General features: G+C 33.1%; 1 protein-coding gene across 2 annotated transcripts in view; it reads left to right on the top strand.

Annotated features, from left to right (window-relative positions):
- Positions 1-25,384, top strand: part of LOC100376832 (cyclin-dependent kinase 17-like) — a 65,442-nt gene that overhangs the window by 14,610 nt on the left and 25,448 nt on the right. For both annotated transcript variants that reach the window (XM_085497099.1, XM_078012211.2), the window contains exon 2: positions 11,625-11,912. In XM_085497099.1, coding sequence (XP_085353225.1) covers positions 11,792-11,912 — 121 coding nt within the window. In that variant the 5' untranslated portion in view covers positions 11,625-11,791. The remainder of the gene's footprint in view (positions 1-11,624; positions 11,913-25,384) is intronic.

Genomic DNA, 25,384 nt, shown 5'->3' with positions numbered 1-25,384 from the left:
GTTACTTGTTTTTCATGTGCTAAGAATAGAATGTGTTTGATATTATGACATGATGAAATAAAGAAACATTTCTTGAAAATAAACTAATTTATATCATTTTTGATATAAATTAGAGTGTTTTTGATCATTAACAGTTTCAATGTCTATATGAATTCATATCAGGAGTTCTTTTGCAGATAGAGATATTCATGCAGTGTTATATTGAAGACTTTGCATACCATATTTGTAGATCTGATGAACATATTTAATAACCATATGTAGTCATGTGACCTTGACAAATCATAAATAATCATCTGTGCAGCACTATTGTGCAGATAGAGACATTTATTGAAGACATTGCACCATACATCTGATAAACATATTTGATATGGTCATGTGCCCTTTATTACGGAAGATGTCGGTATGATTATTAGTGTGAGCGTTAGAACAAGTCCTATCAATGTATTCGATTATTAGTGAGAAGGATCAACTAAACCGTATTTGAACATTTTGTTGTTGATATGTTCAAATTAATAATAGCTTTATCTGACATTTGATTCAAAAATAATCTCAAACTTTTTATTTTTGTCCTGATTTACTTAAATAAATTACATTTATCAAGGATATCCGTCACCTTACATGCTTTGATGTACCAGATGTACCAGTGGGTAGTGATGACAGCTGTTACTGATGTCCGTATATACTAAACCGTATACACAATACAGGACCAATGAGGTCTGGCGATCACAGACATAGCCCGTTAGTCACGTACAGTGTACACAGTATATGGTAAATGAAGTGCAAAGCATTTGCTTGAATGCAGAAACTTACATGCAGCCTTTTGGCACATACTTGAACACATACTATATTTACTCTGTAGTACCGTAAAATCTGTATTAGAAGCCGCATCCCTAATAGAAGTCGCACCCATTCTTTTTGAAAAATTGAGAACCAAAAAATCATCATTTCTCATATGTGTAGATGCTCTAATAGAAGCCGCATCCCCTCTATTGCATTGTACCATTTTAATAGAAGCCGCGGTTTCTAATACAGATTTTACAGTAGTAATAGTAGTAGTGTATGCATTTACATTTATGATAATTACAGAGGTTTTTTTCTATGGTCAAAATAGGGAATATTTTAATGATTCAGCATACAACAAAGTTAATTTTTGGTTTATTTGCTATTCTATTGGAGATGAGCTTCTAATAGTAAAAATACCGGTATGGTATTTAAAACAAAAAATCCTAACTTTTCATTGACAACTATTGCCCGGTTTACTATTGTGTTGTTTGCTAGGTGTATTGTATTATATAAGATTTGGAGTGGTATATTGACTGCATGATTGGTTGATAGACTCTCAATATGCTACTAAAATCCATGGTTGAAATGTAATTTGTAAATATTCCAATAATAATAATAATAATAATAATAATAATAATAATAATAATTTTTGTACCTACACTGTATAAGAATAAAAAAATGATTCTATCACTGACAAAGATATTTTGATGTGAAAAAAACATCAAATTCAGTCAAATTTGCTGAACAAAACTCAGTACTCAATTGTCTAGACTGAAATCTGCCTCAGTGTAGGATTAGAAAATGCTAATACTAGTAATCAATATGGCAAAACCAAACATGGAGTGAAGTCCTATCACAGATTACAGTATCCTCTGTGTGTTCTCAATAACATCTATGTTGTCAAAATCTGTACAATGGTAACCAGTAGACAAAACATGAGGTGAAGTCTTGTCACAGATTACAGTATCGTCTGTGTGTTCTCAATAACATCTATGTGGTCAAAATCTGTACAATGGTAGCCAGTAGACAAAACATGGGGTGAAGTCTTATCACAGATTACAGTATCCTCTGTGTGTTCTCAATAACATCTATGTGGTCAAAATCTGTACAATGGTAACCAGTAGACAAAACATGGGGTGAAGTCCTATCACAGATTACAGTATCCTCTGTGTGTTCTCAATAACATCTATGTGGTCAAAATCTGTACAATGGTAGCCAGTAGACAAAACATGAGGTGAAGTCTTGTCACAGATTACAGTATCGTCTGTGTGTTCTCAATAACATCTATGTGGTCAAAATCTGTACAATGGTAACCATTAGACAAAACATGAGGTGAAGTCCTATCACAGATTACAGTATCCTCTGTGTGTTCTCAATAACATCTATGTAGTCAAAATCTGTACAATGGTAACCAGTAGACAAAACATGGGGTGAAGTCCTATCATAGATTACAGTATCCTCTGTGTGTTCTCAATAACATCTATGTGGTCAAAATCTGTACATTAGTAGCCAGTAGACAAAACATGGGGTGAAGTCCTATCACAGATTACAGTATCCTCTGTGTGTTCTCAATATTAAACATCTATGTGGTCAAAATCTGTACATTAGTAGCCAGTAGACAAAACATGGGGTGAAGTCTTATCACAGATTACAGTATCCTCTGTGTGTTCTCAATAACATCTATGTGATCAAAATCTGTACAATGGTAGCCAGTAGACAAAACATGGGGTGAAGTCCTATCACAGATTACAGTATCCTCTGTGTGTTCTCAATAACATCTATGTGATCAAAATCTGTACAATGGTAGCCAGTAGACAAAACATGGGGTGAAGTCCTATCACAGATTACAGTATCCTCTGTGTGTTCTCAATAACATCTATGTGGTCAAAATCTGTACAATGGTAGCCAGTAGACAAAACATGGGGTGAAGTTATATCACAGATTACAGTGTCCTCTATGTGTTCTCAATAACATCTATGTGGTCAAAATCTGTACAATGGTAACCAGTAGACAAAACATGGGGTGAAGTCCTATCACAGATTACAGTATCCTCTGTGTGTTCTCAATAACATCTATGTGGTCAAAATCTGTACAATGGTAGCCAGTAGACAAAACATGAGGTGAAGTCCTATCACAGATTACAGTATCCTCTGTGTGTTCTCAATAACATCTATGTGGTCAAAATCTGTACAATGGTAGCCAGTAGACAAAACATGGGGTGAAGTCCTATCACAGATTACAGTATCCTCTGTGTGTTCTCAATAACATCTATGTGGTCAAAATCTGTACATTAGTAGCCAGTAGACAAAACATGGGGTGAAGTCTTATCACAGATTACAGTATCCTCTGTGTGTTCTCAATAACATCTATGTGGTCAAAATCTGTACAATGGTAGCCAGTAGACAAAACATGAGGTGAAGTCCTATCACAGATTACAGTATCCTCTGTGTGTTCTCAATAACATCTATGTGATCAAAATCTGTACAATGGTAGCCAGTAGACAAAACATGAGGTGAAATCCTATCACAGATTACAGTATCCTCTGTGTGTTCTCAATAACATCTATGTGATCAAAATCTGTACAATGGTAGCCAGTAGACAAAACATGGGGTGAAGTCCTATCACAGATTACAGTATCCTCTGTGTGTTCTCAATAACATCTATGTGATCAAAATCTGTACAATGGTAGCCAGTAGACAAAACATGGGGTGAAGTCCTATCACAGATTACAGTATCCTCTGTGTGTTCTCAATAACATCTATGTGGTCAAAATCTGTACAATGGTAGCCAGTAGACAAAACATGGGGTGAAGTTATATCACAGATTACAGTGTCCTCTATGTGTTCTCAATAACATCTATGTGGTCAAAATCTGTACAATGGTAACCAGTAGACAAAACATGGGGTGAAGTCCTATCACAGATTACAGTATCCTCTGTGTGTTCTCAATAACATCTATGTGGTCAAAATCTGTACAATGGTAGCCAGTAGACAAAACATGGGGTGAAGTCTTATCACAGATTACAGTATCCTCTGTGTGTTCTCAATAACATCTATGTGGTCAAAATCTGTACAATGGTAGCCAGTAGACAAAACATGAGGTGAAGTCCTATCACAGATTACAGTATTCTCTGCGTGTTCTCAATAACATCTATGTGGTCAAAATCTGTACAATAGTAGCCAGTAGACAAAACATGGGGTGAAGTCTTATCACAGATAACTGTATCCTTTAAAAATCTATAAAAAAATACTCTGTAAGAAGATGACACAATTAATGAATATTCATGAAAGGTCAAAGTGTGTAAAACACGGAAGTGGCGTTCTTCTATTGTGAGCAAGAAGTGGCAGGTAAGCAGTGTTATGCTCAAGATTTTTAATAGTGATAACTTTTTCTGGAAGCATGTATCAAGTATTGGGATTTGAAGAACAAAATTGTCAAGTCAAGTGATTTGACGCAAAGTCAGTGGCTCAGAAATTCAGGTAGTGTTGGGTTAAATTGGATTTGAACAACACCATTACTCATGTTTTATTTAAAGCAACTTTGACGAACAAGAAATGTAACTATGCATGATATAATAAACAATGGATTATTATAAAAATTATTACAAAGTAACACAACACAGACATTATTTAGATGCAATTAAATATCATAATCCAAAATAAAATACAATATTTGTTATTAAAATTAATCATTAATATATTAAGTCAACAATGATCATGAACTCTGGAATAGAGAATGTTTTTTCAATGCATCGCATCATTCATAGTCATTGTGATGCAGAGAAAGAGGACCAGACATTTTTATCATAACTGTAGCAATGAGTCTGTTCATTATTAATATCTAAGTAGCATGTAGCATTGTGAGACATTGATACTGTAGTCCTGTATTTACTCTATATATGCTTGTGGTTCAAAAATAGATAAGGTTTTAGGTTGGTTTATGTACCCCATTTGCTCTATTAATACATGTAGTAAATTAGTATACGTAAATTATAGGAATTTTTTCTATGGTCAAAATAATTAATATTTTAATGATTTATTTTACAGCTAATGTGATTTTGGATTTATATGCATTTTTATTGGAATAGAGCAAAAATTGTATATCTGAAAGCAGTTTAAATAAGCTGTTAGGGTTACCTGATTTCTGGGTAGGCAATTCAATATATTAAATTCAATATATAAAACTACACTGTAGCACATTATAAATTCTGTATGGAGTGCGTTTCCTTCATTCTCTAGTGTTGCTACATGTGTGTATCATTGTCTAAGTCTTTAACAAAATAAACACATCTGATTCAGTGAAAATGCTTTCAGGGGTGGTTTCTGGAATAATAATTGATCACACTTTTTGAATTTTAATATAATGCAATGTGAGGAGTTGTTGCCATTCTGAATGTTTAGGATAACGCTGTCTGTGTATTTTATATACAATGTACTGTACTGCCAGCTGTCCCAACAATTATGGGTTTCATGGAGGAACACACAATGTGTCTGTGTTTACATATAATTTGAAATAAAAATGTGTGAAATCTGTATTAGAAACTGTGACTTCTATTAAAATGGTAGGATGCAACAGAGGGGATGCGGCTTCTATTAAAGCATCTACACATTGAAGAAATGTCCATTTTTGATTCTCAATTATAAAAATAAATGGGTGTCGCTTCTATTAGGGATGAGGCTTCTAATACATATTTTACAGGGATATAAAATAAACATATGAAAATATATACAAACATTGAATGTATTGTATAATGGTTTTTGATCTGACTTGTCTTTTCAGTTCATAAATTAAATTAAAGTATTATGATAGAAGTTGATACTAACTACCGATACTTTAGTTAATATGATATAAACCATTAGAGATTTATTGTTGTCTTTTGAGCCTTTTTCTTTTTTATGCAGTGACAGACAAGTCATCTGAATCTAGGCTGTCTAACTTACGTCAGGCAATGACGCGCATCAACAAAGCAGCACACATGATAACATTGCATGTGGGAGTTTGTGTTTTCTAAATGTACTTCCAGTGATGATTTTTGACTTCGTCTCTAAGTACCTTTATAACAGTTCAATTGTATAGTTGCCTCCAGTTTATTATATATATACATTCCTCCAAGACAAATGTCTTGCCTTGTTTAGAATGTGCATCTGTAGGTCATACATGTACATGCAATTTTAAGAAACTATATTGACATCTATGTGTGTATAAATTAATATAATCATTATTTGCCATCTTATGGATGAGTATATTTAAAGCCAAGTGAAAAACAAGGCACATACAAATCGTTCAAAATTAATGGAGGCAATTGCCCAGATGTTCCATCAGAAAGTCTTAGTGCCCTTCACAATTGTAATCAGTTCAACGTATTTTTAGAAATATTGGTCTTGAAATTAGGTGCTTTTATAATACTGTAGTTCAAGTTCATGTACATACATGTAGGTAATAGGTATGGTTACCTTATGTATAGCACACAGATACATGTAAGAAGGATTTGTCGTCATAACCAAATCTGTTGATATACTGCATTGCACAATTTATGCTGCTGATATCAATTTTACATTTAATATTTCTCTTTTTTATAATGACGTAATTATCAAGAATACAATGCAACCCATGTGTTTATCTCAGATTCAATTATTATTATTATTCAATTAGTATTATTATAATAGATCCCTGTTAAGCTGAGATAATTTATGATGCATTCTGATTGAGATATTTACTTGTGTAAGCTCTTCTAAAATGGGCATCTCTGTTGTATGGTATTGATACCAAATGAACTTGAAATGACCTTGTATTGTTTGTGAACTTGAACAGATGCACTTGAACTCAGGGGAATAGCTATTGATTTCTGTCTCACATTCTTGAGCCTGTACATGTTTATTGGATGAAAACCTAAGTGAAACTTGGTTTCATCCGCACATAGGGAATTAATTGAGTGTATTTTCTGCTTCATGAATGCCTCAGTATTGTACATTTTACACTATGCAGTCCAGCATTTATCTTGTACACCTTCTGATCAAGCCAGGCTTTAATCCTGGTCTTTAAGTGAATGAATTGTTACATAGCTATCAGTGGTTTCATTTTATATAGCATATATACATGTGTATAGTCTTATACGCAGGTAAACTTATTCCTACATGTATGTTTAAATTTTTATAGATTTTCTTAATTTTATTATGTTTGCATCATTTCTGTCATATTTTATTATTTCTACATTCTCTCTGATGGAATACAAATATATATTCTTCCTACGCTTGAGCATTTAAAAGTGTGAAGATATTTTTAAAATCAACAACTTTACCAATAAATGCACACCTTACCGGTACTTGCTGTATAAGTAGTATACTGTAGAATACTTTATTTTTGCTTGGAATCTATTTTCGCTATTTTCGCTGAAGGGATGATTCCGTGAAAATTTAATCCAGCGAATATACTTTTTTTCCTATATTTCACATTAAACTGATCAAAAATCAGTGAAAATAAATTCCATACAAAACGCCCAAAAAGCATTTTCAGCGAAAATTAATTCCAGCGAAAATAATATATTCCACAGTATATAATTATAAGCTTAAAATTTAAAACCCCTGTGTGAGCACTAATAAATCCCAATGTGAGTTGATTTATGTAAAATCTTGAGAAAATATTTTTTGCCACCTTTTTTTGAAACGCAGTTCTTATAAAAGTTAGTATTAATCTTCACTGAAAAACCATAATTTTGAATGACGCATGTAGTTTGTGGAAAAAAAAAAGATTTTCACTTGATTTTATTTTTCATCCCTTCAGTGAAAATAGAAAAAATAAATAAGACATCAGCTAGAAAATCTAGCTAGGAAAAATCTTAAACTACTGGCACATTGTTAAATTATGACATTATTTCTTGCTAATATATCAATGCTAGAACTATGATTGATGTGTCATTATTCATCAAGTTAGTCAGATTTGATTTGGTTTGTTATGAATTGTTGATTTACTGTGTAGCCTCATCATCGCCATCAGAATCCACTCACATCCAGAGTAGTTATTCTTTGACAGCTGTTGACCCATGATGTATGAAAGACTGTTTCAGTTTTAATTTAGAACAAGTAAATTTGTGTTCAATCTGATTGAATGTTGATTTTTTTTCTCAGCTCAATTTTATTTTAAATCCCGCCGGGAATTGAGGGTAAATCACATTATTAAGTCAGGATGTAGATTTCCTACCTCAAATTACTTGAAATACACTACATGTGCCATTATTGCATTCTGCCTAATGCCACAAAAGGTCGTAACGGCTAATTACCATAAATAAAGTAACCCATTTTCTTAACGCCAAGTGCTCGTTGTATTGCAGCTAGTGGATTTAGGTAACGTTTATTTATGAGTGTATACATGTATGAATAATAATTAGTTTAACCTACATTGTACATGTTTCTGTAGTGACATGCATCTGTCTAACCTGCCTATAGTGAATTTGATTGGCTAAGAAAACATTGAAGTATTAGCCGCCATGGCAACATCCATTTCAATCCATTGCGGAAGCCCAGTTATGCATTAACTTATATAATAGTGTTTGATGTTCATGTTTTTCCTGGCGTGGAATACAAATGTAAAACACAGCTCTCCTCCTAAATTAGCCTGACAAGGTCCAAACCCAACACACGCCTGACAGAACGATGTAGTTTTCACTTCCCCCGATGATTATTTGTCAGTACCAATCAAATTGCAGGAACATCAGATGGTGACAGCCATCAAAGAATTTATTTGTTTATAAACAAAATGTGTGATAAGATGCTGGCAAATTCCCGCCCAATGCTTATCATCTTGTTGAAAACATCTGTGATTTTTGACAATGCAAACATGGATTTGATTGACGGTGTTACCATGGCCACCAAAATGAATATTCATTGAACTCATCGCAAGAAGGCGTGAACTTTGTGAATTTGCAGTATTGATCTTGTTGACGAGACATACATGTTTCTGTCAGGCGTTAGTGAGGTCTGATGCCATTCGGCCCACAAAGGCGCTACTTACGCTACATGCCAGGCTACTCATAAATCAGAATCCCATATACTAAGCTAGGTTTATATAGTTTTTCTATGGTTTATAGGTTTGGCAAGATTAAAAAGGGATTAAATATCAGTACCCAATGTATATAGAAATGTTCATTAAATAAAAATATAATATTGCAGCATGTTATTGCTGAAATTCTGAATTGCAAATTTTGTTTATAATTAGCAAACATGTTATTTGTTTTTATTATATTCACAAATAATATTGATTGTCTTATTTTTAACAATTTCTGTAATTTATCATGGCATGGACATTTGTGTTTCAAAATTATTAAATTTCTATAGATATATATCATTTTATGACTGCTCAGTAAGGTGGTGACCCTCACCAGGGATTACATGTACAGATCTCTATAATAGAAAACTGGAATATTTAAATAGTAACACATGTTTGTGAAGGCAATATCACCTAAATATATGTAATAACACATGTATGTGAGGGTAATATCACGTAAATACATGTAATAACACATGTATGTGAGGGCAATATCACGTAAATACATGTAATAACACATGTATGTGAGGGCAATATCACCTAAATACATGTAATAACACATGTATGTGAGGGCAATATCACCTAAATATATGTAATAACACGTGTATGTGAGGGCAATATCACCTAAATACATGTAATAACACATGTATGATAGGGCAATATCACCTAAATACATTGTACATGTAATAACACATGTATGTGAGGGCAATATCATGATTTGTTGGGTTTTAATGCGAGTCCAAAACTTACATGTACTACAACTTGCATTTGATTCCTCCAAAATTTATACTCAGCAAGGGCAAGTATGTGAATATAATACACTGTTTAGTTTATTTGTGTTATTTTATATGTATTCTAGACTACAAGTCATATCTTTATTAATACATGTAATATGAGTACCAGTAAGTCTGTGCCATAGCGAATAATCTGAACAATGTAAGCTATCAATTTGGCAAATTGTTTGACCTGTGATATTGATATGTGTTAACCCCGATTGTACCAAGTCCTTAAAAACTTGATGGAGCTGGTGCAAACAGGGTTTAGATGAGGAGATTATTTGTCATGGTAATGATAAAATACAATTGTTTTATGACAATAATAAGTCTACACAATTTAAATTCTGTTTTATGTTCTCTTTAACTTGTAATAAAATCTACTCTAGATGTTGTAATATATTAGAATATCACCACAGCTTTTGTGTACTTCTGTGCAGTTAGGACATCATCTTAATTTGTGCAGAAAATGAATATGCATGATTTTCAATAATATCTTTCAAAATGTAGATAAAGTTTGACATTTGGCCAAATGCATAATTAATACTGTAAAATACTTTATTTTCGCTTGGAAGGAATGATTCAATGAAATTAAAATCCAGCGAATATACCTTTTTTCCTATATTTTACATTCAACTCGTCAGAAATCAGTGAAAATAAATTCCATACAAAACACCCGAAAAGTCTTTTCAGCAAAAATTAATTCCAGCTATTAAAATAAAGTATTTTACAGTACTTTCACCCTCTCCAAGTCTTCAAATGAAATTGTCCCTTTTAGCAAATCTAAGGTTTTAGAAATTAATATTTCATACCTGGCTGATTGGGTATGTTAGAATCTCATCATCTTTACCATCGTTTGTCAATTCTTTTTTGTCAAAATCTCCTTCCTTCCTTCCTTATCTTTTGTTAATTGAATCTGCAAGTACTTTATTATTAATAGCATAGTGCATTTCAATATTATCGCTTACATGTGTCTATACTTGTATAATTGCTTTGTATGTGCTTTGGGATCATTTTTTTCTGACAAGTAATTTTCTGTTCTTTTATCCACAGTGTTATAGAATCACAAAATAACTGTTTTTATAAGGTGCTTTGTAAAAATAAAACAAAAGTTCTGGTAATATTTTTCTCTCTCAAATACTGCCATTACCGTATTTGCTCCATCTTCTATAGAAATGTGCGTCCTCGCAAAATTGGATTTGCTGTATACTGAATCCGTAAAATATGACTTATTATTTGACCCCAGACATAACTCTGTCGTATACATAAGCGTATGTGCTAGAATAAATATCCAAGTGTATTTTTCAACTAATTTATCATGTATGAAGTAACATTTTATGTTTTCACTACATAAATAAATAAGCACACACTTATTATGCAATCTGTTATTAATGCAATCTGTTATTAATCACTGTGCAAGTTTTTGGAATGCAAGTTTTTGTAGTGTTGAAATGGTCAGTGTTTCACCAGTGAGGGAATCTAAATGATGCTAAAGTGTTCAGCTAGCACATGTTTGGATGTTTATAGTAAACGCTGCACATGTTTGGCTTTTTGGTTGACAAAGACTTGAATGTCTTCCAGCTTTCATTTGTTAAATTTAAATATAAAAAAAAATTATTCTGAGAAGACTGGGTCTTTTCTATGAAACCCTTCCCACGGATTACCGTGAGTAGTACAGAAAGATTTAACAAAATATGTCACCATTTGGAGAATCTGCTTTAGATTTTATTAAAACTGAATTACAATGTTCTTCACTGATGTTAACATCACCAGCATTGCATTATTTGTTTTGTAACACTAAAGTGTTAATCACTGTGTAGCTCAGACATGTAGCTCAGACACGTAAATAAAATACATCTAAGTGAGACTGATTTATTTTGCTATATTTGATGGGAATTCTAAAACAAAGGTCTCCTCAAAATTTAATTACTGTTATTGACTGGTATCAAAACCAAATAGTGTACAATTGTTAAATTATATGCATATTAGTTGTCCTAATCCTAAACATTTTTTTCTTTTCTATTTTAGTTGCAGACACCATCCTGACTGCCCAGGTGGCATATCTGTACTGTTGTGTCCGTTGACAACATTCATATTGACTTGCGGTGATTAAGGAAAATCAAAGGCATTTTTGCCTAAATCTGTTCTCATTTGTGAGACAGACATTTCTGAGTCTCAAATAATAAACTTTCAAAATGAAAAGACTAAAACGAAGACTATCACTGACTCTGCGTGGAGGAGGGCGGGGTATTGAGGAATCTCTCTCTGAGCTTACTGAGAGTTTAAATATTGAAGAAAATGGTACCAAAGAAGCAGGTTAGTGTATTTTTCCTTTTGCTGAACACAATGGTTATTTTCACCTTTGTCTCCCAGGTGACCATATTTAGCAGTGAAATCAACATAATGACCATATATGGAAGTCTCATCATGTATATCACTTACTGTAAAATACTTTATTAATCAGAATTAATTTTTTTTAATTTTTGTATTTTGTATGAAATTTATTTTAACTGATTTTTGAATGTAAAATAAAGGAAAAAAAGGTATATTCGCTACATTTTATTTTCACTGAAGCATCCCTTCAGCAAAAAGAACAAAAATAAATTTGAAAAAGGGAGAAAAAAAGTATTTTATAGTACCGGTAACTAATTTGCATACTTTTTGTTTTATGTGTTTTGTGAAGTCTCTTTTCTCTTCTCAACATGAGCTTAATGTTTGTTTTTCTATCATTATTCATTATTATATGTCACTGTATTTCTAAATCTGCCATCTCTCATCCGTGGATCATATTTCCTTGACTTCTTTTCCAGAACAAAATAAACATGTTACAAAATTTGTAATTACCCGTGCCGGTCCTGCTTAATTAAACCTGTATACAGTAATTGGTTTTTTGACACCAACTGCTAATTGCAGATATCATTGCCTCAAATCTCAGTATCCAGATATTCTAGAAGTACCAAGCGTTGATGTTATCAATTTTCTGTTATATGGAAGCTCATTTTTCCTAAATAGTGTTTGTCTTTCAGCTAAAGGTAATTGTGGTTACTTGGGGATGGCAACTTAAGTGTAATATACCCATTTCTGTTCACTTAGTGAGCTAATGCAATCAGTTTTAATGCACCTGCTGCCTTTGAGTTCAAAATCATCGTCTTTCCAACATTGTTCTTTCATCATGCTGTCACTGCACCTTGTGATCTTGACATGACCTTCCATCTCTAGTTCATCACAAGACCGCCCACATATCTTCACTACCGTAAAATCTGTATTAGAAGCCGCATCTCTTATAGAAGTCGCACCCATATTCTTTTTGAACAAGTGAGCAGCAAACATTCACCATTTCTCATATGTGTACATGCTCTAATAGAAGCCGCATCCCCTCTGCTGCATTGTACCATTTCCATAGAAGCTGCAGCTTCTAATACAGATTTTACAGTACTATTTTAGGTGTTCTAGAAGCACATATCGGGTAGACAAGTTTTGATTGAGCATTGATTCACTTCCGGTCAGCAGCTGGAAATATGCAGTCTTAATAGGCAGATATTTTACCATGTTGTTCTAATTACAGTATGCTGATTCTGTATTGTAGACATCCATGTTATCTTTCAGTGCATATGAAATATTTGTAAAATATAGAAAACTTGCTTTTCCATTCATACATTCATTCATTGATATAATGATGTTTAAATTGAACAATGTGACTCAAATTTATTTCATTTACTCTATCATATACTGTTTTGTGTTTGTATCATACATTCTATCATTTTAGTATATGGTACAAACCGGTTCATTTAAAAGATATTTTTTTAGTGGTCAACATACAAGTATGAAAACATTCAACTTGTGAAATACTGAGACAAACAGACTAACAAATAGCTTTCTGTGCACATAGTAACATAGCAACCATGGAACACGCCTGGGGAACTCGTTTCTTGAAGTCACCTAACTCACACTTTGATATGTTGATGCTAACTTTTACAGAAGCACACTTCTAATGAAGCATGCAGTGTGATTACTGTTTGCACTGCGAGACAGGGTGTGGATGATGATGACATTTTGTCAAAGTCACTCTGACTCTTTATTTTATTTATTTTTGCCTGACTGTGAAATTTATAAAAAATTGTGTTATTAATAAAGCTTTGCTTCTCCAACAGAACATTGAAACACACTGTTAAATCAAATTTTCAAGATTTTCTGGTTTCATTCCCTTGAGTTATAACCATTACGTAGTTCAGGAAGCTGAGGAGACTCTGCATTATCAAGCGTAATCTTGTCTCATTCTGTAAACCTGAAATGAATCTGTTTTAATGTAATACATGTTATTGATGAGGTGATTGTTCTTTTTATTGCTTGCTTTAAGTTACTGACATTTGCGCAATTGACATCAGTCCTGAAGTCATGACAAAATCCATCCATAACTACTTCTTGCTTCAAGCTTTTATTCAATCATGGAATAGCCAGTGTCTGTTTGAAGGTGATTTACGGGAATTTCAGTGAACCCTACAAGTTGACTTCGGCAATGTAGACTTGCATCTTATGCAAACCTCTGTCAATTAAGGAAGTCTATCCGCAAAAAATGCAAATGCAGATGATTATAGCATGACTTCCTCCTATATATACTCAGATTTAAACCATGCTATTTATCAACCTTGTTTCTTCTGTTCTAGTTTAATATATTATGATACATATATTTATCTACCTGATTCCTCTTATACTGGCAGTCACCAAGCTGATTCCCTGATATCCCTGACTATTAAACCTAATTCCCTCTATCCTAAGTCAAGTGTGACAGTAAGTAACCTTAGTACCAACTTAGCTCTGCCTAACCCGAGTTTGGTTGTAACATTCACTGACTTTGTTTAGCATGTTCCAGTTGACATTTACCAACCTGGTTCCTCCTGTCTCAGTCAGGTTGTTACATTTCACCGACGTGTCTCTTCCTGTTTCAGTTGATATGCTACATTCATTGCTTGTTCATTGTGTTGAAAACTCTATAATTTATTACATTAAGTTTTTATTTTATTGGCCGTTAACAATTAATTTATTGTGCTGCTTATTGCTTCTAACAGTTGTATTAACAGTTAATGATAGATATGTATTGTCTATGAAAATAATTCCCTTCTGAAATTTGAGATACATGTACATGTTTAATTTCCATGGGGATGACCTGACAAGACCTGATTCAACTTTAAGTTGTCCTTATATAGGACTTTTTAGAGCCGCTTCTTTCATTGAAATATTTGCAGACCTTAATTAGATTGTTTTGTCATTTTTACAAATCAAATTTCCTTAAGACTGGTGTCAAAAATCTGCCTAAACAGAATTTTGGGGGGGGGGTGCTAAAGAAGTAATAAAAAGTAAGTTACAATCATTTACATTGCCACTTTTGGTGATCCACTGCACGTTACAACACAAGGGCACCTGTATATGTACATATAAACCCCAATAATGGAACAGTGTCATTAGTAATTGGAAGGAACACATGGCCATGATTAGTGTGTACGGTCAGTATAATGTACATGTATAGCCATGTTATCTAATCAGTCTATAGTTTGGGATATAAATAGATTTCCAACTGGGATAAAGCGGATAATGTAATAAACAAAGTTTAATAAATAGATCATTTCACTAAATGTGCCGTGTTTAAGGGATTTTCATCCTATTTTAGCCAGTTGAGAATATTAAATTTTAATGAGAAATACAAACACCAGATTTAAATTCATGAGGTAATGTCAATATAAATGAAATAATACCTTCCTTCATACCATTATACTGTTGTTGTTACATTTAGAACAACTGCAGATACTTGTTTTTTTTATCTGTGTTGTGCTTGTTTATATGTCACTATACAACACACAGTAATAATACAAGTTTCTATACTTTATGCAGTAAAATATGTATCATGGGTAATGGCTCTGTACAATGTATATCTGTACATTGCAGTTCATCAAGAATGTCATCACACAACACATACATTTTATAGGTTTTACAGGTGTAGTTGGTTTGATGACTATCATGCTTTGGTCCTTGTTTATAAACAAATTTTTCACTTTGCCAACTATTATTTCTGCTTCACTTCCATTCATCTATGTCATGTGGCTATGTGACACACATGACTTGTAACAGATAGGTGTTTCAAGGTTAATAAGAAGGGTTATAATTTTAACTTTTTAGCTCCGCTGTCGACTTCGTCGTCGAGCGGAGCTTATCATATGAGTGATTGTCCGTCGTCGTCCGTGTCAATGTTTTACTTTTTCGACTTCTTCTTGAAAACTTCTAGCCTGAATGCTTTGATACTTGGTGTATATGTACCTTAGGTAGACCTCTCTTAGGTTTGTTCATTTCATGTTGATATCTTCAATTCTCTAATTTTGGTGAATATTTTTGTCATTTTTGGTAAAAAGTGATATTTTCTTGTTAAAAAACGCAAGTCCAATTGCTTTGATATTACATATATAGGTACTACATGTGTACTTCTCTCAGATTTGTTCATTTTGTAATGTTATCTTTAATTCTCTAATTTTGTGAATATTTTTGTCATTTTGGTAAAAAGTGATATTTTCGACTTCTTGTTAAAAACCGCAAGTCCAATTGCTTTGATATTACATATATAGGTACTACATGTGGACCTCTCTCAGATTTGTTCAATTTGTAATGATATCTTTAATTCTCTAAATTTGGTGAATATTTTTGTCATTTTTGGTAAAAAGTGATATTTTCGACTACTTGTTAAAAACCGCAAGTCCAATTTCTTTGATATTACATATATAGGTACTACATGTGGACCTCTTTCAGATTTGTTAATTTCGTGGTGATATTTTCAATTATCTAATTTTGATGATTATTTTTGTCATTGTTGGTGAAAAGTGATATCTTTGACTCCTTGTTGAAAACAGCAAGTCCCATTGCTTTGATACTATACATATTGTTCATTTTCTAATGATATCTTCTGTTCTTTAATTGAAATGTGCAGCGGAGCTATCTCAGCCGACCGGCTGCTTGTTTCTTTTTTCAAGTGCACGTATATGTCTACTTTGTATTACCTATAAGTTCTGTCACGTACTGCACCTGGATATTCTATATTTTGATTTTTTGACTAAAATATAATATTCTCTAAACGTAGTAGTTAATTTTTATAATAATCAGTATACAAATGCATTCTGGAACAATTACTACAATGCATACTGGGCCGGGTATGTTGGTGGTGATTACATCTACCACATATTTCAGTGATCAAATATGGTATCACATGCAGATTGGATACATGTTTAATTGAGTGATAACAATCAAAAGCATGTATATCATAAAAACACCTCTCTTCTCCTCTCTTTGTTCCTTCACCCACAACAGTACTATTAATGTCACAGAAATCATGTGTGTGTATTCCCACACTTGACAAGGCATATGCCCATCATTGATAATTTATACACCTTTTAAACCTTTTGACAGAAGTCATGTTTTAATATTCATAACACGTTCACTTCATTATGCAGTGCCCTGATGTAGGCTCCATGTACAATTACTGAGTCAATTCAACTTGTCATTTCTGCGACTATAGATGTCAAATTATTATAGAAATCATTTGTGAATTTAGGTTAAAACATCAATTTATGAAAGGTTATAATATTTAGAACATTAAATTGGTCAAAAACCTTAACAGGTTTAGACAGTGCTAAAAATACGAATGAATACCTTCCTCACAGTGTTATCTTCAATCTAATTTGACATGACACCATGCATACAAACCAGTGTAATAAACAAAATTCAGTTCTATTAATTGTATCCATGAAGGCTCAGCATTCTTTATGCATTCTAGTGCTCCAGTTGTTATTATTCCATGCATTAAATTAACAAGTATAAAAAATGTTACACAGCAATAAATATAATGATATATTACATGGCTACGTACACTGTGGGGAGATTCAGAGAAAATCTGTATTGGTTGTCATGGAAGACTTTCAATTTATTGCACGTGTGATGTGACTTTATTCAATATTCTGTGTTCGTACTATAGCCATAAAGGTGCTGACATGTGATGCACTTTGGTTGGGTTTCTTGACAGGAAGTGTTCTGGGTAAAGTACATTTGCAAAGCTCTTAGTAATCTACCTTCGGACATTAAGGATCATTTTTCAATGCAATATATCGGGTACACACATACATGTAATTCATATTAGCCATCAGACATCAAGATGCATTTTTCAATGCAATATACACACATACATGTAACTCATATCAGCCATCAGACATCAAGATGCATTTTTCAATGCAATATACACACATATACATGTAACTCATATTAGCCATCAGGCGTCAAGATGCATTTTTCAATGCAATATACACACATATACATGTAACTCATATTAGCCATCAGACATCAAGATGCATTTTTCAATGCAATATACACACACATATACATGTAACTCATATCAGCAATCACACATCAAGATGCATTTTTCAATGCAATATACACACACATACATATAACTCACATCAGCCATCAGACGTCAAAATGCATTTTTCAATGCAATATACACACATATACATGTAACTCATATTAGCCATCAGGCGTCAAGATGCATTTTTCAATGCAATATACACACACATATACATGTAACTCATATCAGCAATCACACATCAAGATGCATTTTTCAATGCAATATACACACACATACATATAACTCACATCAGCCATCAGACGTCAAAATGCATTTTTCAATGCAATATACACACATATACATGTAACTCATATCAGCAATCACACATCAAGATGCATTTTTCAATGCAATACACACACATATACATGTAACTCATATCAGCAATCACACATCAAGATGCATTTTTCAATGCAATATACACACATATACATGTAACTCATATCAGCCATCAGACGTCAAGATGCATTTTTCAATGCAATATACACACACATACATGTAACTCACATTAGCCATCAGACATCAAGATGCATTTTTCAATGCAATATACACACACATATACATGTAACTCATAATTGCCATCAGACGTCAAGATGCATTTTTCAATGCAATATACACACATATACATGTAACTCATATTAGCCATCAGACATCAAGATGCATTTTTCAATGCAATACACACACATATACATGTAACTCATATCAGCAATCACACATCAAGATGCATTTTTCAATGCATTATACACACACATACATATAACTCACATCAGCCATCAGACGTCAAAATGCATTTTTCAATGCAATATACACACATACATGTAACTCATATTAGCCATCAGACGTCAAGATGCATTTTCAATGCAATATACACACATATACATGTAACTCATATCAGCCATCAGACATCAAGATGCATTTTTCAATGCAATATACATACATATACATGTAACTCATATCAGCCATCAGACATCAAGATGCATTTCTCAATGCAATATACACACATATACATGTAACTCATATTAGCCATCAGACATCAAGATGCATTTTTCAATGCAATATACACACATATACATGTAACTCATATTAGCCATCAGGCGTCAAGATGCATTTTTCAATGCAATATACACACATATACATGTAACTCATATTAGCCATCAGGCGTCAAGATGCATTTTTCAATGCAATATACACACATATACATGTAACTCATATCAGCCATCAGACGTCAAGATGCATTTTTCAATGCAATATACACACATATACATGTAACTCATATCAGCCATCAGACGTCAAGATGCATTTTTCAATGCAATATACACACACATACATGTAACTCATATTAGCCATCAGACGTCAAGATGCATTTTTCAATGCAATATACACACATATACATGTAACTCATATCAGCCATCAGACGTCAAGATGCATTTTTCAATGCAATATACACACATATACATGTAACTCATATCAGCCATCAGACGTCAAGATGCATTTTTCAATGCAATATACACACATATACATGTAACTCATATTAGCCATCAGACGTCAAGATGCATTTTTCAATGCAATATACACACATATACATGTAACTCATATCAGCCATCAGACATCAAGATGCATTTTTCAATGCAATATACACACACACATACATGTAACTCATATTAGCCATCAGACATCAAGATGCATTTTTCAATGCAAAATATACACACACATACATATAACTCACATTAGCCATCAGACATCAAGATGCATTTTTCAATGCAATATACACACATACATGTAACTCATATTAGCCATCAGACATCAAGATGCATTTTTCAATGCAATACACACACATATACATGTAACTCATATCAGCAATCACACATCAAGATGCATTTTTCAATGCAATATACACACATATACATGTAACTCATATCAGCAATCAGACATCAAGATGCATTTTTCAATGCAATATACACACATACATGTAACTCATATTAGCCATCAGACATCAAGATGCATTTTTCAATGCAATATACACACATATACATGTAACTCATATTAGCCATCAGACGTCAAGATGCATTTTTCAATGCAATATACACACATATACATGTATACATGTAACTCATATCAGCCATCAGACGTCAAGATGCATTTTTCAATGCAATATACACACACATACATGTAACTCATATCAGCCATCAGACATCAAGATGCATTTTTCAATGCAATATACACACATATACATGTAACTCATATTAGCCATCAGACGTCAAGATGCATTTTTCAATGCAATATACACACATATACATGTAACTCATATCAGCCATCAGACATCAAGATGCATTTTTCAATGCAATATACACACACACATACATGTAACTCATATTAGCCATCAGACATCAAGATGCATTTTTCAATGCAAAATATACACACACATACATATAACTCACATTAGCCATCAGACATCAAGATGCATTTTTCAATGCAATATACACACATATACATGTAACTCATATTAGCCATCAGACATCAAGATGCATTTTTCAATGCAATATACACACACATACATGTAACTCATATTAGCCATCAGACATCAAGATGCATTTTTCAATGCAATATACACACACATACATGTAACTCATATTAGCCATCAGACATCAAGATGCATTTTTCAATGCAATATACACACACATACATGTAACTCATATTAGCCATCAGACATCAAGATGCATTTTTCAATGCAATATACACACACATACATGTAACTCATATTAGCCATCAGACATCAAGATGCATTTTTCAATGCAATATACACACATATACATGTAACTCATATTAGCCATCAGACATCAAGATGCATTTTTCAATGCAATATACACACACATACATGTAACTCATATTAGCCATCAGACATCAAGATGCATTTTTCAATGCAATATACACACACATACATGTAACTCATATTAGCCATCAGACATCAAGATGCATTTTTCAATGCAATATACACACATATACATGTAACTCATATTAGCCATCAGAAATCAAGATGCATTTTTCAATGCAATATACACACATATACATGTAACTCATATTAGCCATCAGACATCAAGATGCATTTTTCAATGCAATATACACACACACACATACATGTAACTCATATTAGCCATCAGACATCAAGATGCATTTTTCAATGCAATATACACACATATACATGTAACTCATATTAGCCATCAGACATCAAGATGCATTTTTCAATGCAATATACACACACATACATGTAACTCATATTAGCCATCAGACATCAAGATGCATTTTTCAATGCAATATACACACACATACATGTAACTCATATTAGCCATCAGACATCAAGATGCATTTTTCAATGCAATATACACACACATACATGTAACTCATATTAGCCATCAGACATCAAGATGCATTTTTCAATGCAATATACACACACATACATGTAACTCATATTAGCCATCAGACATCAAGATGCATTTTTCAATGCAATATACACACATATACATGTAACTCATATTAGCCATCAGACATCAAGATGCATTTTTCAATGCAATATACACACACATACATGTAACTCATATTAGCCATCAGACATCAAGATGCATTTTTCAATGCAATATACACACACATACATGTAACTCATATTAGCCATCAGACATCAAGATGCATTTTTCAATGCAATATACACACATATACATGTAACTCATATTAGCCATCAGAAATCAAGATGCATTTTTCAATGCAATATACACACATATACATGTAACTCATATTAGCCATCAGACATCAAGATGCATTTTTCAATGCAATATACACACACACACATACATGTAACTCATATTAGCCATCAGACATCAAGATGCATTTTTCAATGCAATATACACACATATACATGTAACTCATATCAGCAATCAGACATCAAGATGCATTTTTCAATGCAATATACACACACATATACATGTTATTCATATTAGCCATCAGACATCAAGGTGCATTTTTCAATGCAATATACACACATATACATGTAACTCATATTAGCCATCAGACGTCAAGATGCATTTTTCAATGCAATATACACACATATACATGTAACTCATATCAGCAATCAGACATCAAGATGCATTTTTCAATGCAATATACACACATATACATGTAACTCATATTAGCCATCAGACATCAAGATGCATTTTTCAATGCAATATACACACATATACATGTAACTCATATTAGCCATCAGACATCAAGATGCATTTTTCAATGCAATATACACACATATACATGTAACTCATATCAGCAATCAGACATCAAGATGCATTTTTCAATGCAATATACACACACATAAATGTAACTCATATTAGCCATCAGACATCAAGGTGCATTTTTCAATGCAATATGCAGTATGCTGTAAAATACTTTATTTTAGCTGGAATTAATTTTCGCTGAAAAGACATTGTTGGTTTTGTAAGTAAAATATAGGAAGAAAGGTATATTCGCTAGATTTTATTTTCACTGAATCATTCCTTCAGCAGAAATAGCAAAAGTTAATTCCCAGGGAAAATAAAGTCTTTCAGGTGTAACTGAACTCCGAAGCTGGCTCCAAGCTGGCTTTGACTTCTTATATTCTTATATTAGTTGCGTTGCGTTAGCACGGGCTAAGGAATGCTAAGTACGGGTTAAATCTGATCCGAATTTAAGACGCGGTCTAGACCCTTAGCACAGGCTAACGAAGTGTGCGCGAACGCTTAGCCCAAGGCTAAGCGCCCTCTGCAGCGACCTTTGGGTGTGAACATTATGCACATGATCAAATATATCCAACTTTCTCATTCCCAAACTGGCAACCGAGCTCAGTGTACATGCTTCCACACTGATCGGGTCGCTGTAGTCATGGAACTATAATTTATAGTTCCATGCTGTAGTCATGGATGTACTAGTACATCCATGCTGTAGTAGAGCGTACAGCAGCATCAATCGTAGACAAAATAAATTTGGTTCGCTGTCTACGACATGCATTAATAAAACTCTGTATTCTGTTATGCCGTTGTGTACTGTTTCTGTGCATCCCCTGTGCATGTCGCTTAGATTAGAACAAAACATGTCAGCAGCAGAAATAGAACCTCGCGCGTGTCATCCATTTTTCGTTCGTAAATAGCGGCTTGCCAAAGGTCACCAACTGATGGCGCCCCTTAGCCCGCGCTAACGACTGGCCCTCCCTGTGCGTGGACGCAATTGGATCTAGACGAAATGCAAATATGCTAGATAAGCCTAAATCAGCTTAAATCTTAGCCCGTACTTCGTGTAACGTGAACACAACCATTATTGTATTATTGTCAACACAATTTCAACTTATTCTTTGTATTGTTTATTCATGTTACTAACTTGAGATTATTTAAGCAGATTACTCTGTACTATTGACACATACAAAGGTTTTGAGAAGAATCTACGCTAGCTTCGAGCCAGTTCTTAGTGAGCTTAATGTTAAGTTATGCTTGAAGCATACTCTATATCATATATTAGCAGTTAGTCTTCCTAAGATGCAGCATGTTTCATGCTTTTGTAATAACTCTTCAAATCTAGTGCTTAGGGGGAGAATTAGGGAAGGTTTTCGTAAAGGTTAGCATATAAGTCACTTCTGTTAAAAATTGGTTTTGCATTCTTACAATGGACCAATCCAGATTCGTCTGCAAATGTATCAATGCTATATAGATTTCAATTTCACAAAGCAGAAAAGAATAATAACTGTTGGACGTTATGAACTTATTTTTTTCATTCAGTTTTCTGAGAAAATCCAAGGGTTAGGATTGAATCTGTATTTATTTATAATTTTAAACAAAGATCACAGAACATTAATAGACAATATTTAGTTATATTTTTCAAAGCTTTTTAGTCAGAAAATTCTTGTTACTGTTGTATCTCTAGCATTTTGTCATGAATTGAGTTATAATTTTGTACTCTGGCTGGTGGTCGTGAAGTATGTAAAATAAATAAATATTAAAAATAAACCTTCACACTACAATACACACGTTATATGTAATTCATACCGTAATAGCCATCAAAGTACATTTTTGTTTCTTGCAATTTGTCACTTATTTGCTGTTATTTGTCTAACATCATTGGTTATTATGGTAATAGAAGCATATAGAGTGTACCAGTAGTTATATATCGTCATAACAATTCATCTTGTAGAACCAGCAATGCTATGTCTTTTCATCTGCAGAGTAGTGTAGTGGTCTACTGCATTGAAATGGAGAGACATTCACTGTAGATTACATGGTACCCTTACTATTCTCGTTTAGATATCCCATACACAGTATATGGTATGTATTTATGTTTGTGAACAGTCGGACGGAAAATTAATAGTTTTTACTTCATCGTACTTCTTTGAAATGGACTGTCTATAATTCAGTCATAATTATTGCATTTATTTTCATTAGTTTTATTAAATTAATTTTTATTCATAATTCCATTTTAAAATAATCCATTTGAAATATCAAGATACAATAGCAGTTATTGTTCGTCAAAGTTTGAAACAGGGACTTATAATTCCGTCTCTGTTCGTCCGTTCATATTTCATAACCATGTGGACCTAATCTGTTCATTCTTAGCATGTGTCTTGTACTTCATCTGGGACATATGCACATTTTTGTTCAAATTTGGCACATACATTATACATGTTAGGATACATGTCTATGAAAATTCATTTCGCAATCAGATCAAAGATGGCTGACAGACAGTCATCTCGTTGTTTGGAAATGTTGCATCATTGACATTATTTGTCATTTTCTTTCAAATTTGTCATATACATTGTAGATATTAGATTACATGTCTATGACAATTTGTTTTACATTCAGATCAAAGATGGCTGATTGGTGGCCATCTTGCTTTTTGACCATACTATTACATGTATATCTTCAAGGCTTAGGCATCATTTTCATTCTTAGTTGGCACATACATCACACATAAAGGAGTACATGTTCATGTCAATTTTTCCGTAATCTGATCAAAGATGGCTGACTTGCATCCATCTTTTTATTTGGAAAATGTAGTATCTTGGACGGGATTTGTCAAATTTGATACAAACATTATACATGTTGAGATACATGTCCATGATGATACGTTTTATGTTTGAATACAGCATGACCAACTGCAGCCATCTTGTTTTTTTCAAAATGTATTGCTGACATGTTCGTTTTTCTCTTCAAGTTGTACATGTTAGTATACCATGTCCATGACAATTAGTTTCACAATCAGATCAAAGGTGGTTGACTGCCTACAATCCTGGACAGAGGAAATTCAGTTTGGACACAAAAAAATGCATGAAAAGCATATTCTATTTAATTTCTGA

Source organism: Saccoglossus kowalevskii, chromosome 3 (assembly GCF_978046115.1).
Source record: "Saccoglossus kowalevskii chromosome 3, keSacKowa6.1, whole genome shotgun sequence".
Classification (NCBI taxonomy): domain Eukaryota; kingdom Metazoa; phylum Hemichordata; class Enteropneusta; family Harrimaniidae; genus Saccoglossus; species Saccoglossus kowalevskii.
The sequence above is the reverse complement of the archived record's forward strand: the minus strand, read 5'-3'. Positions and strand labels throughout refer to the sequence as shown.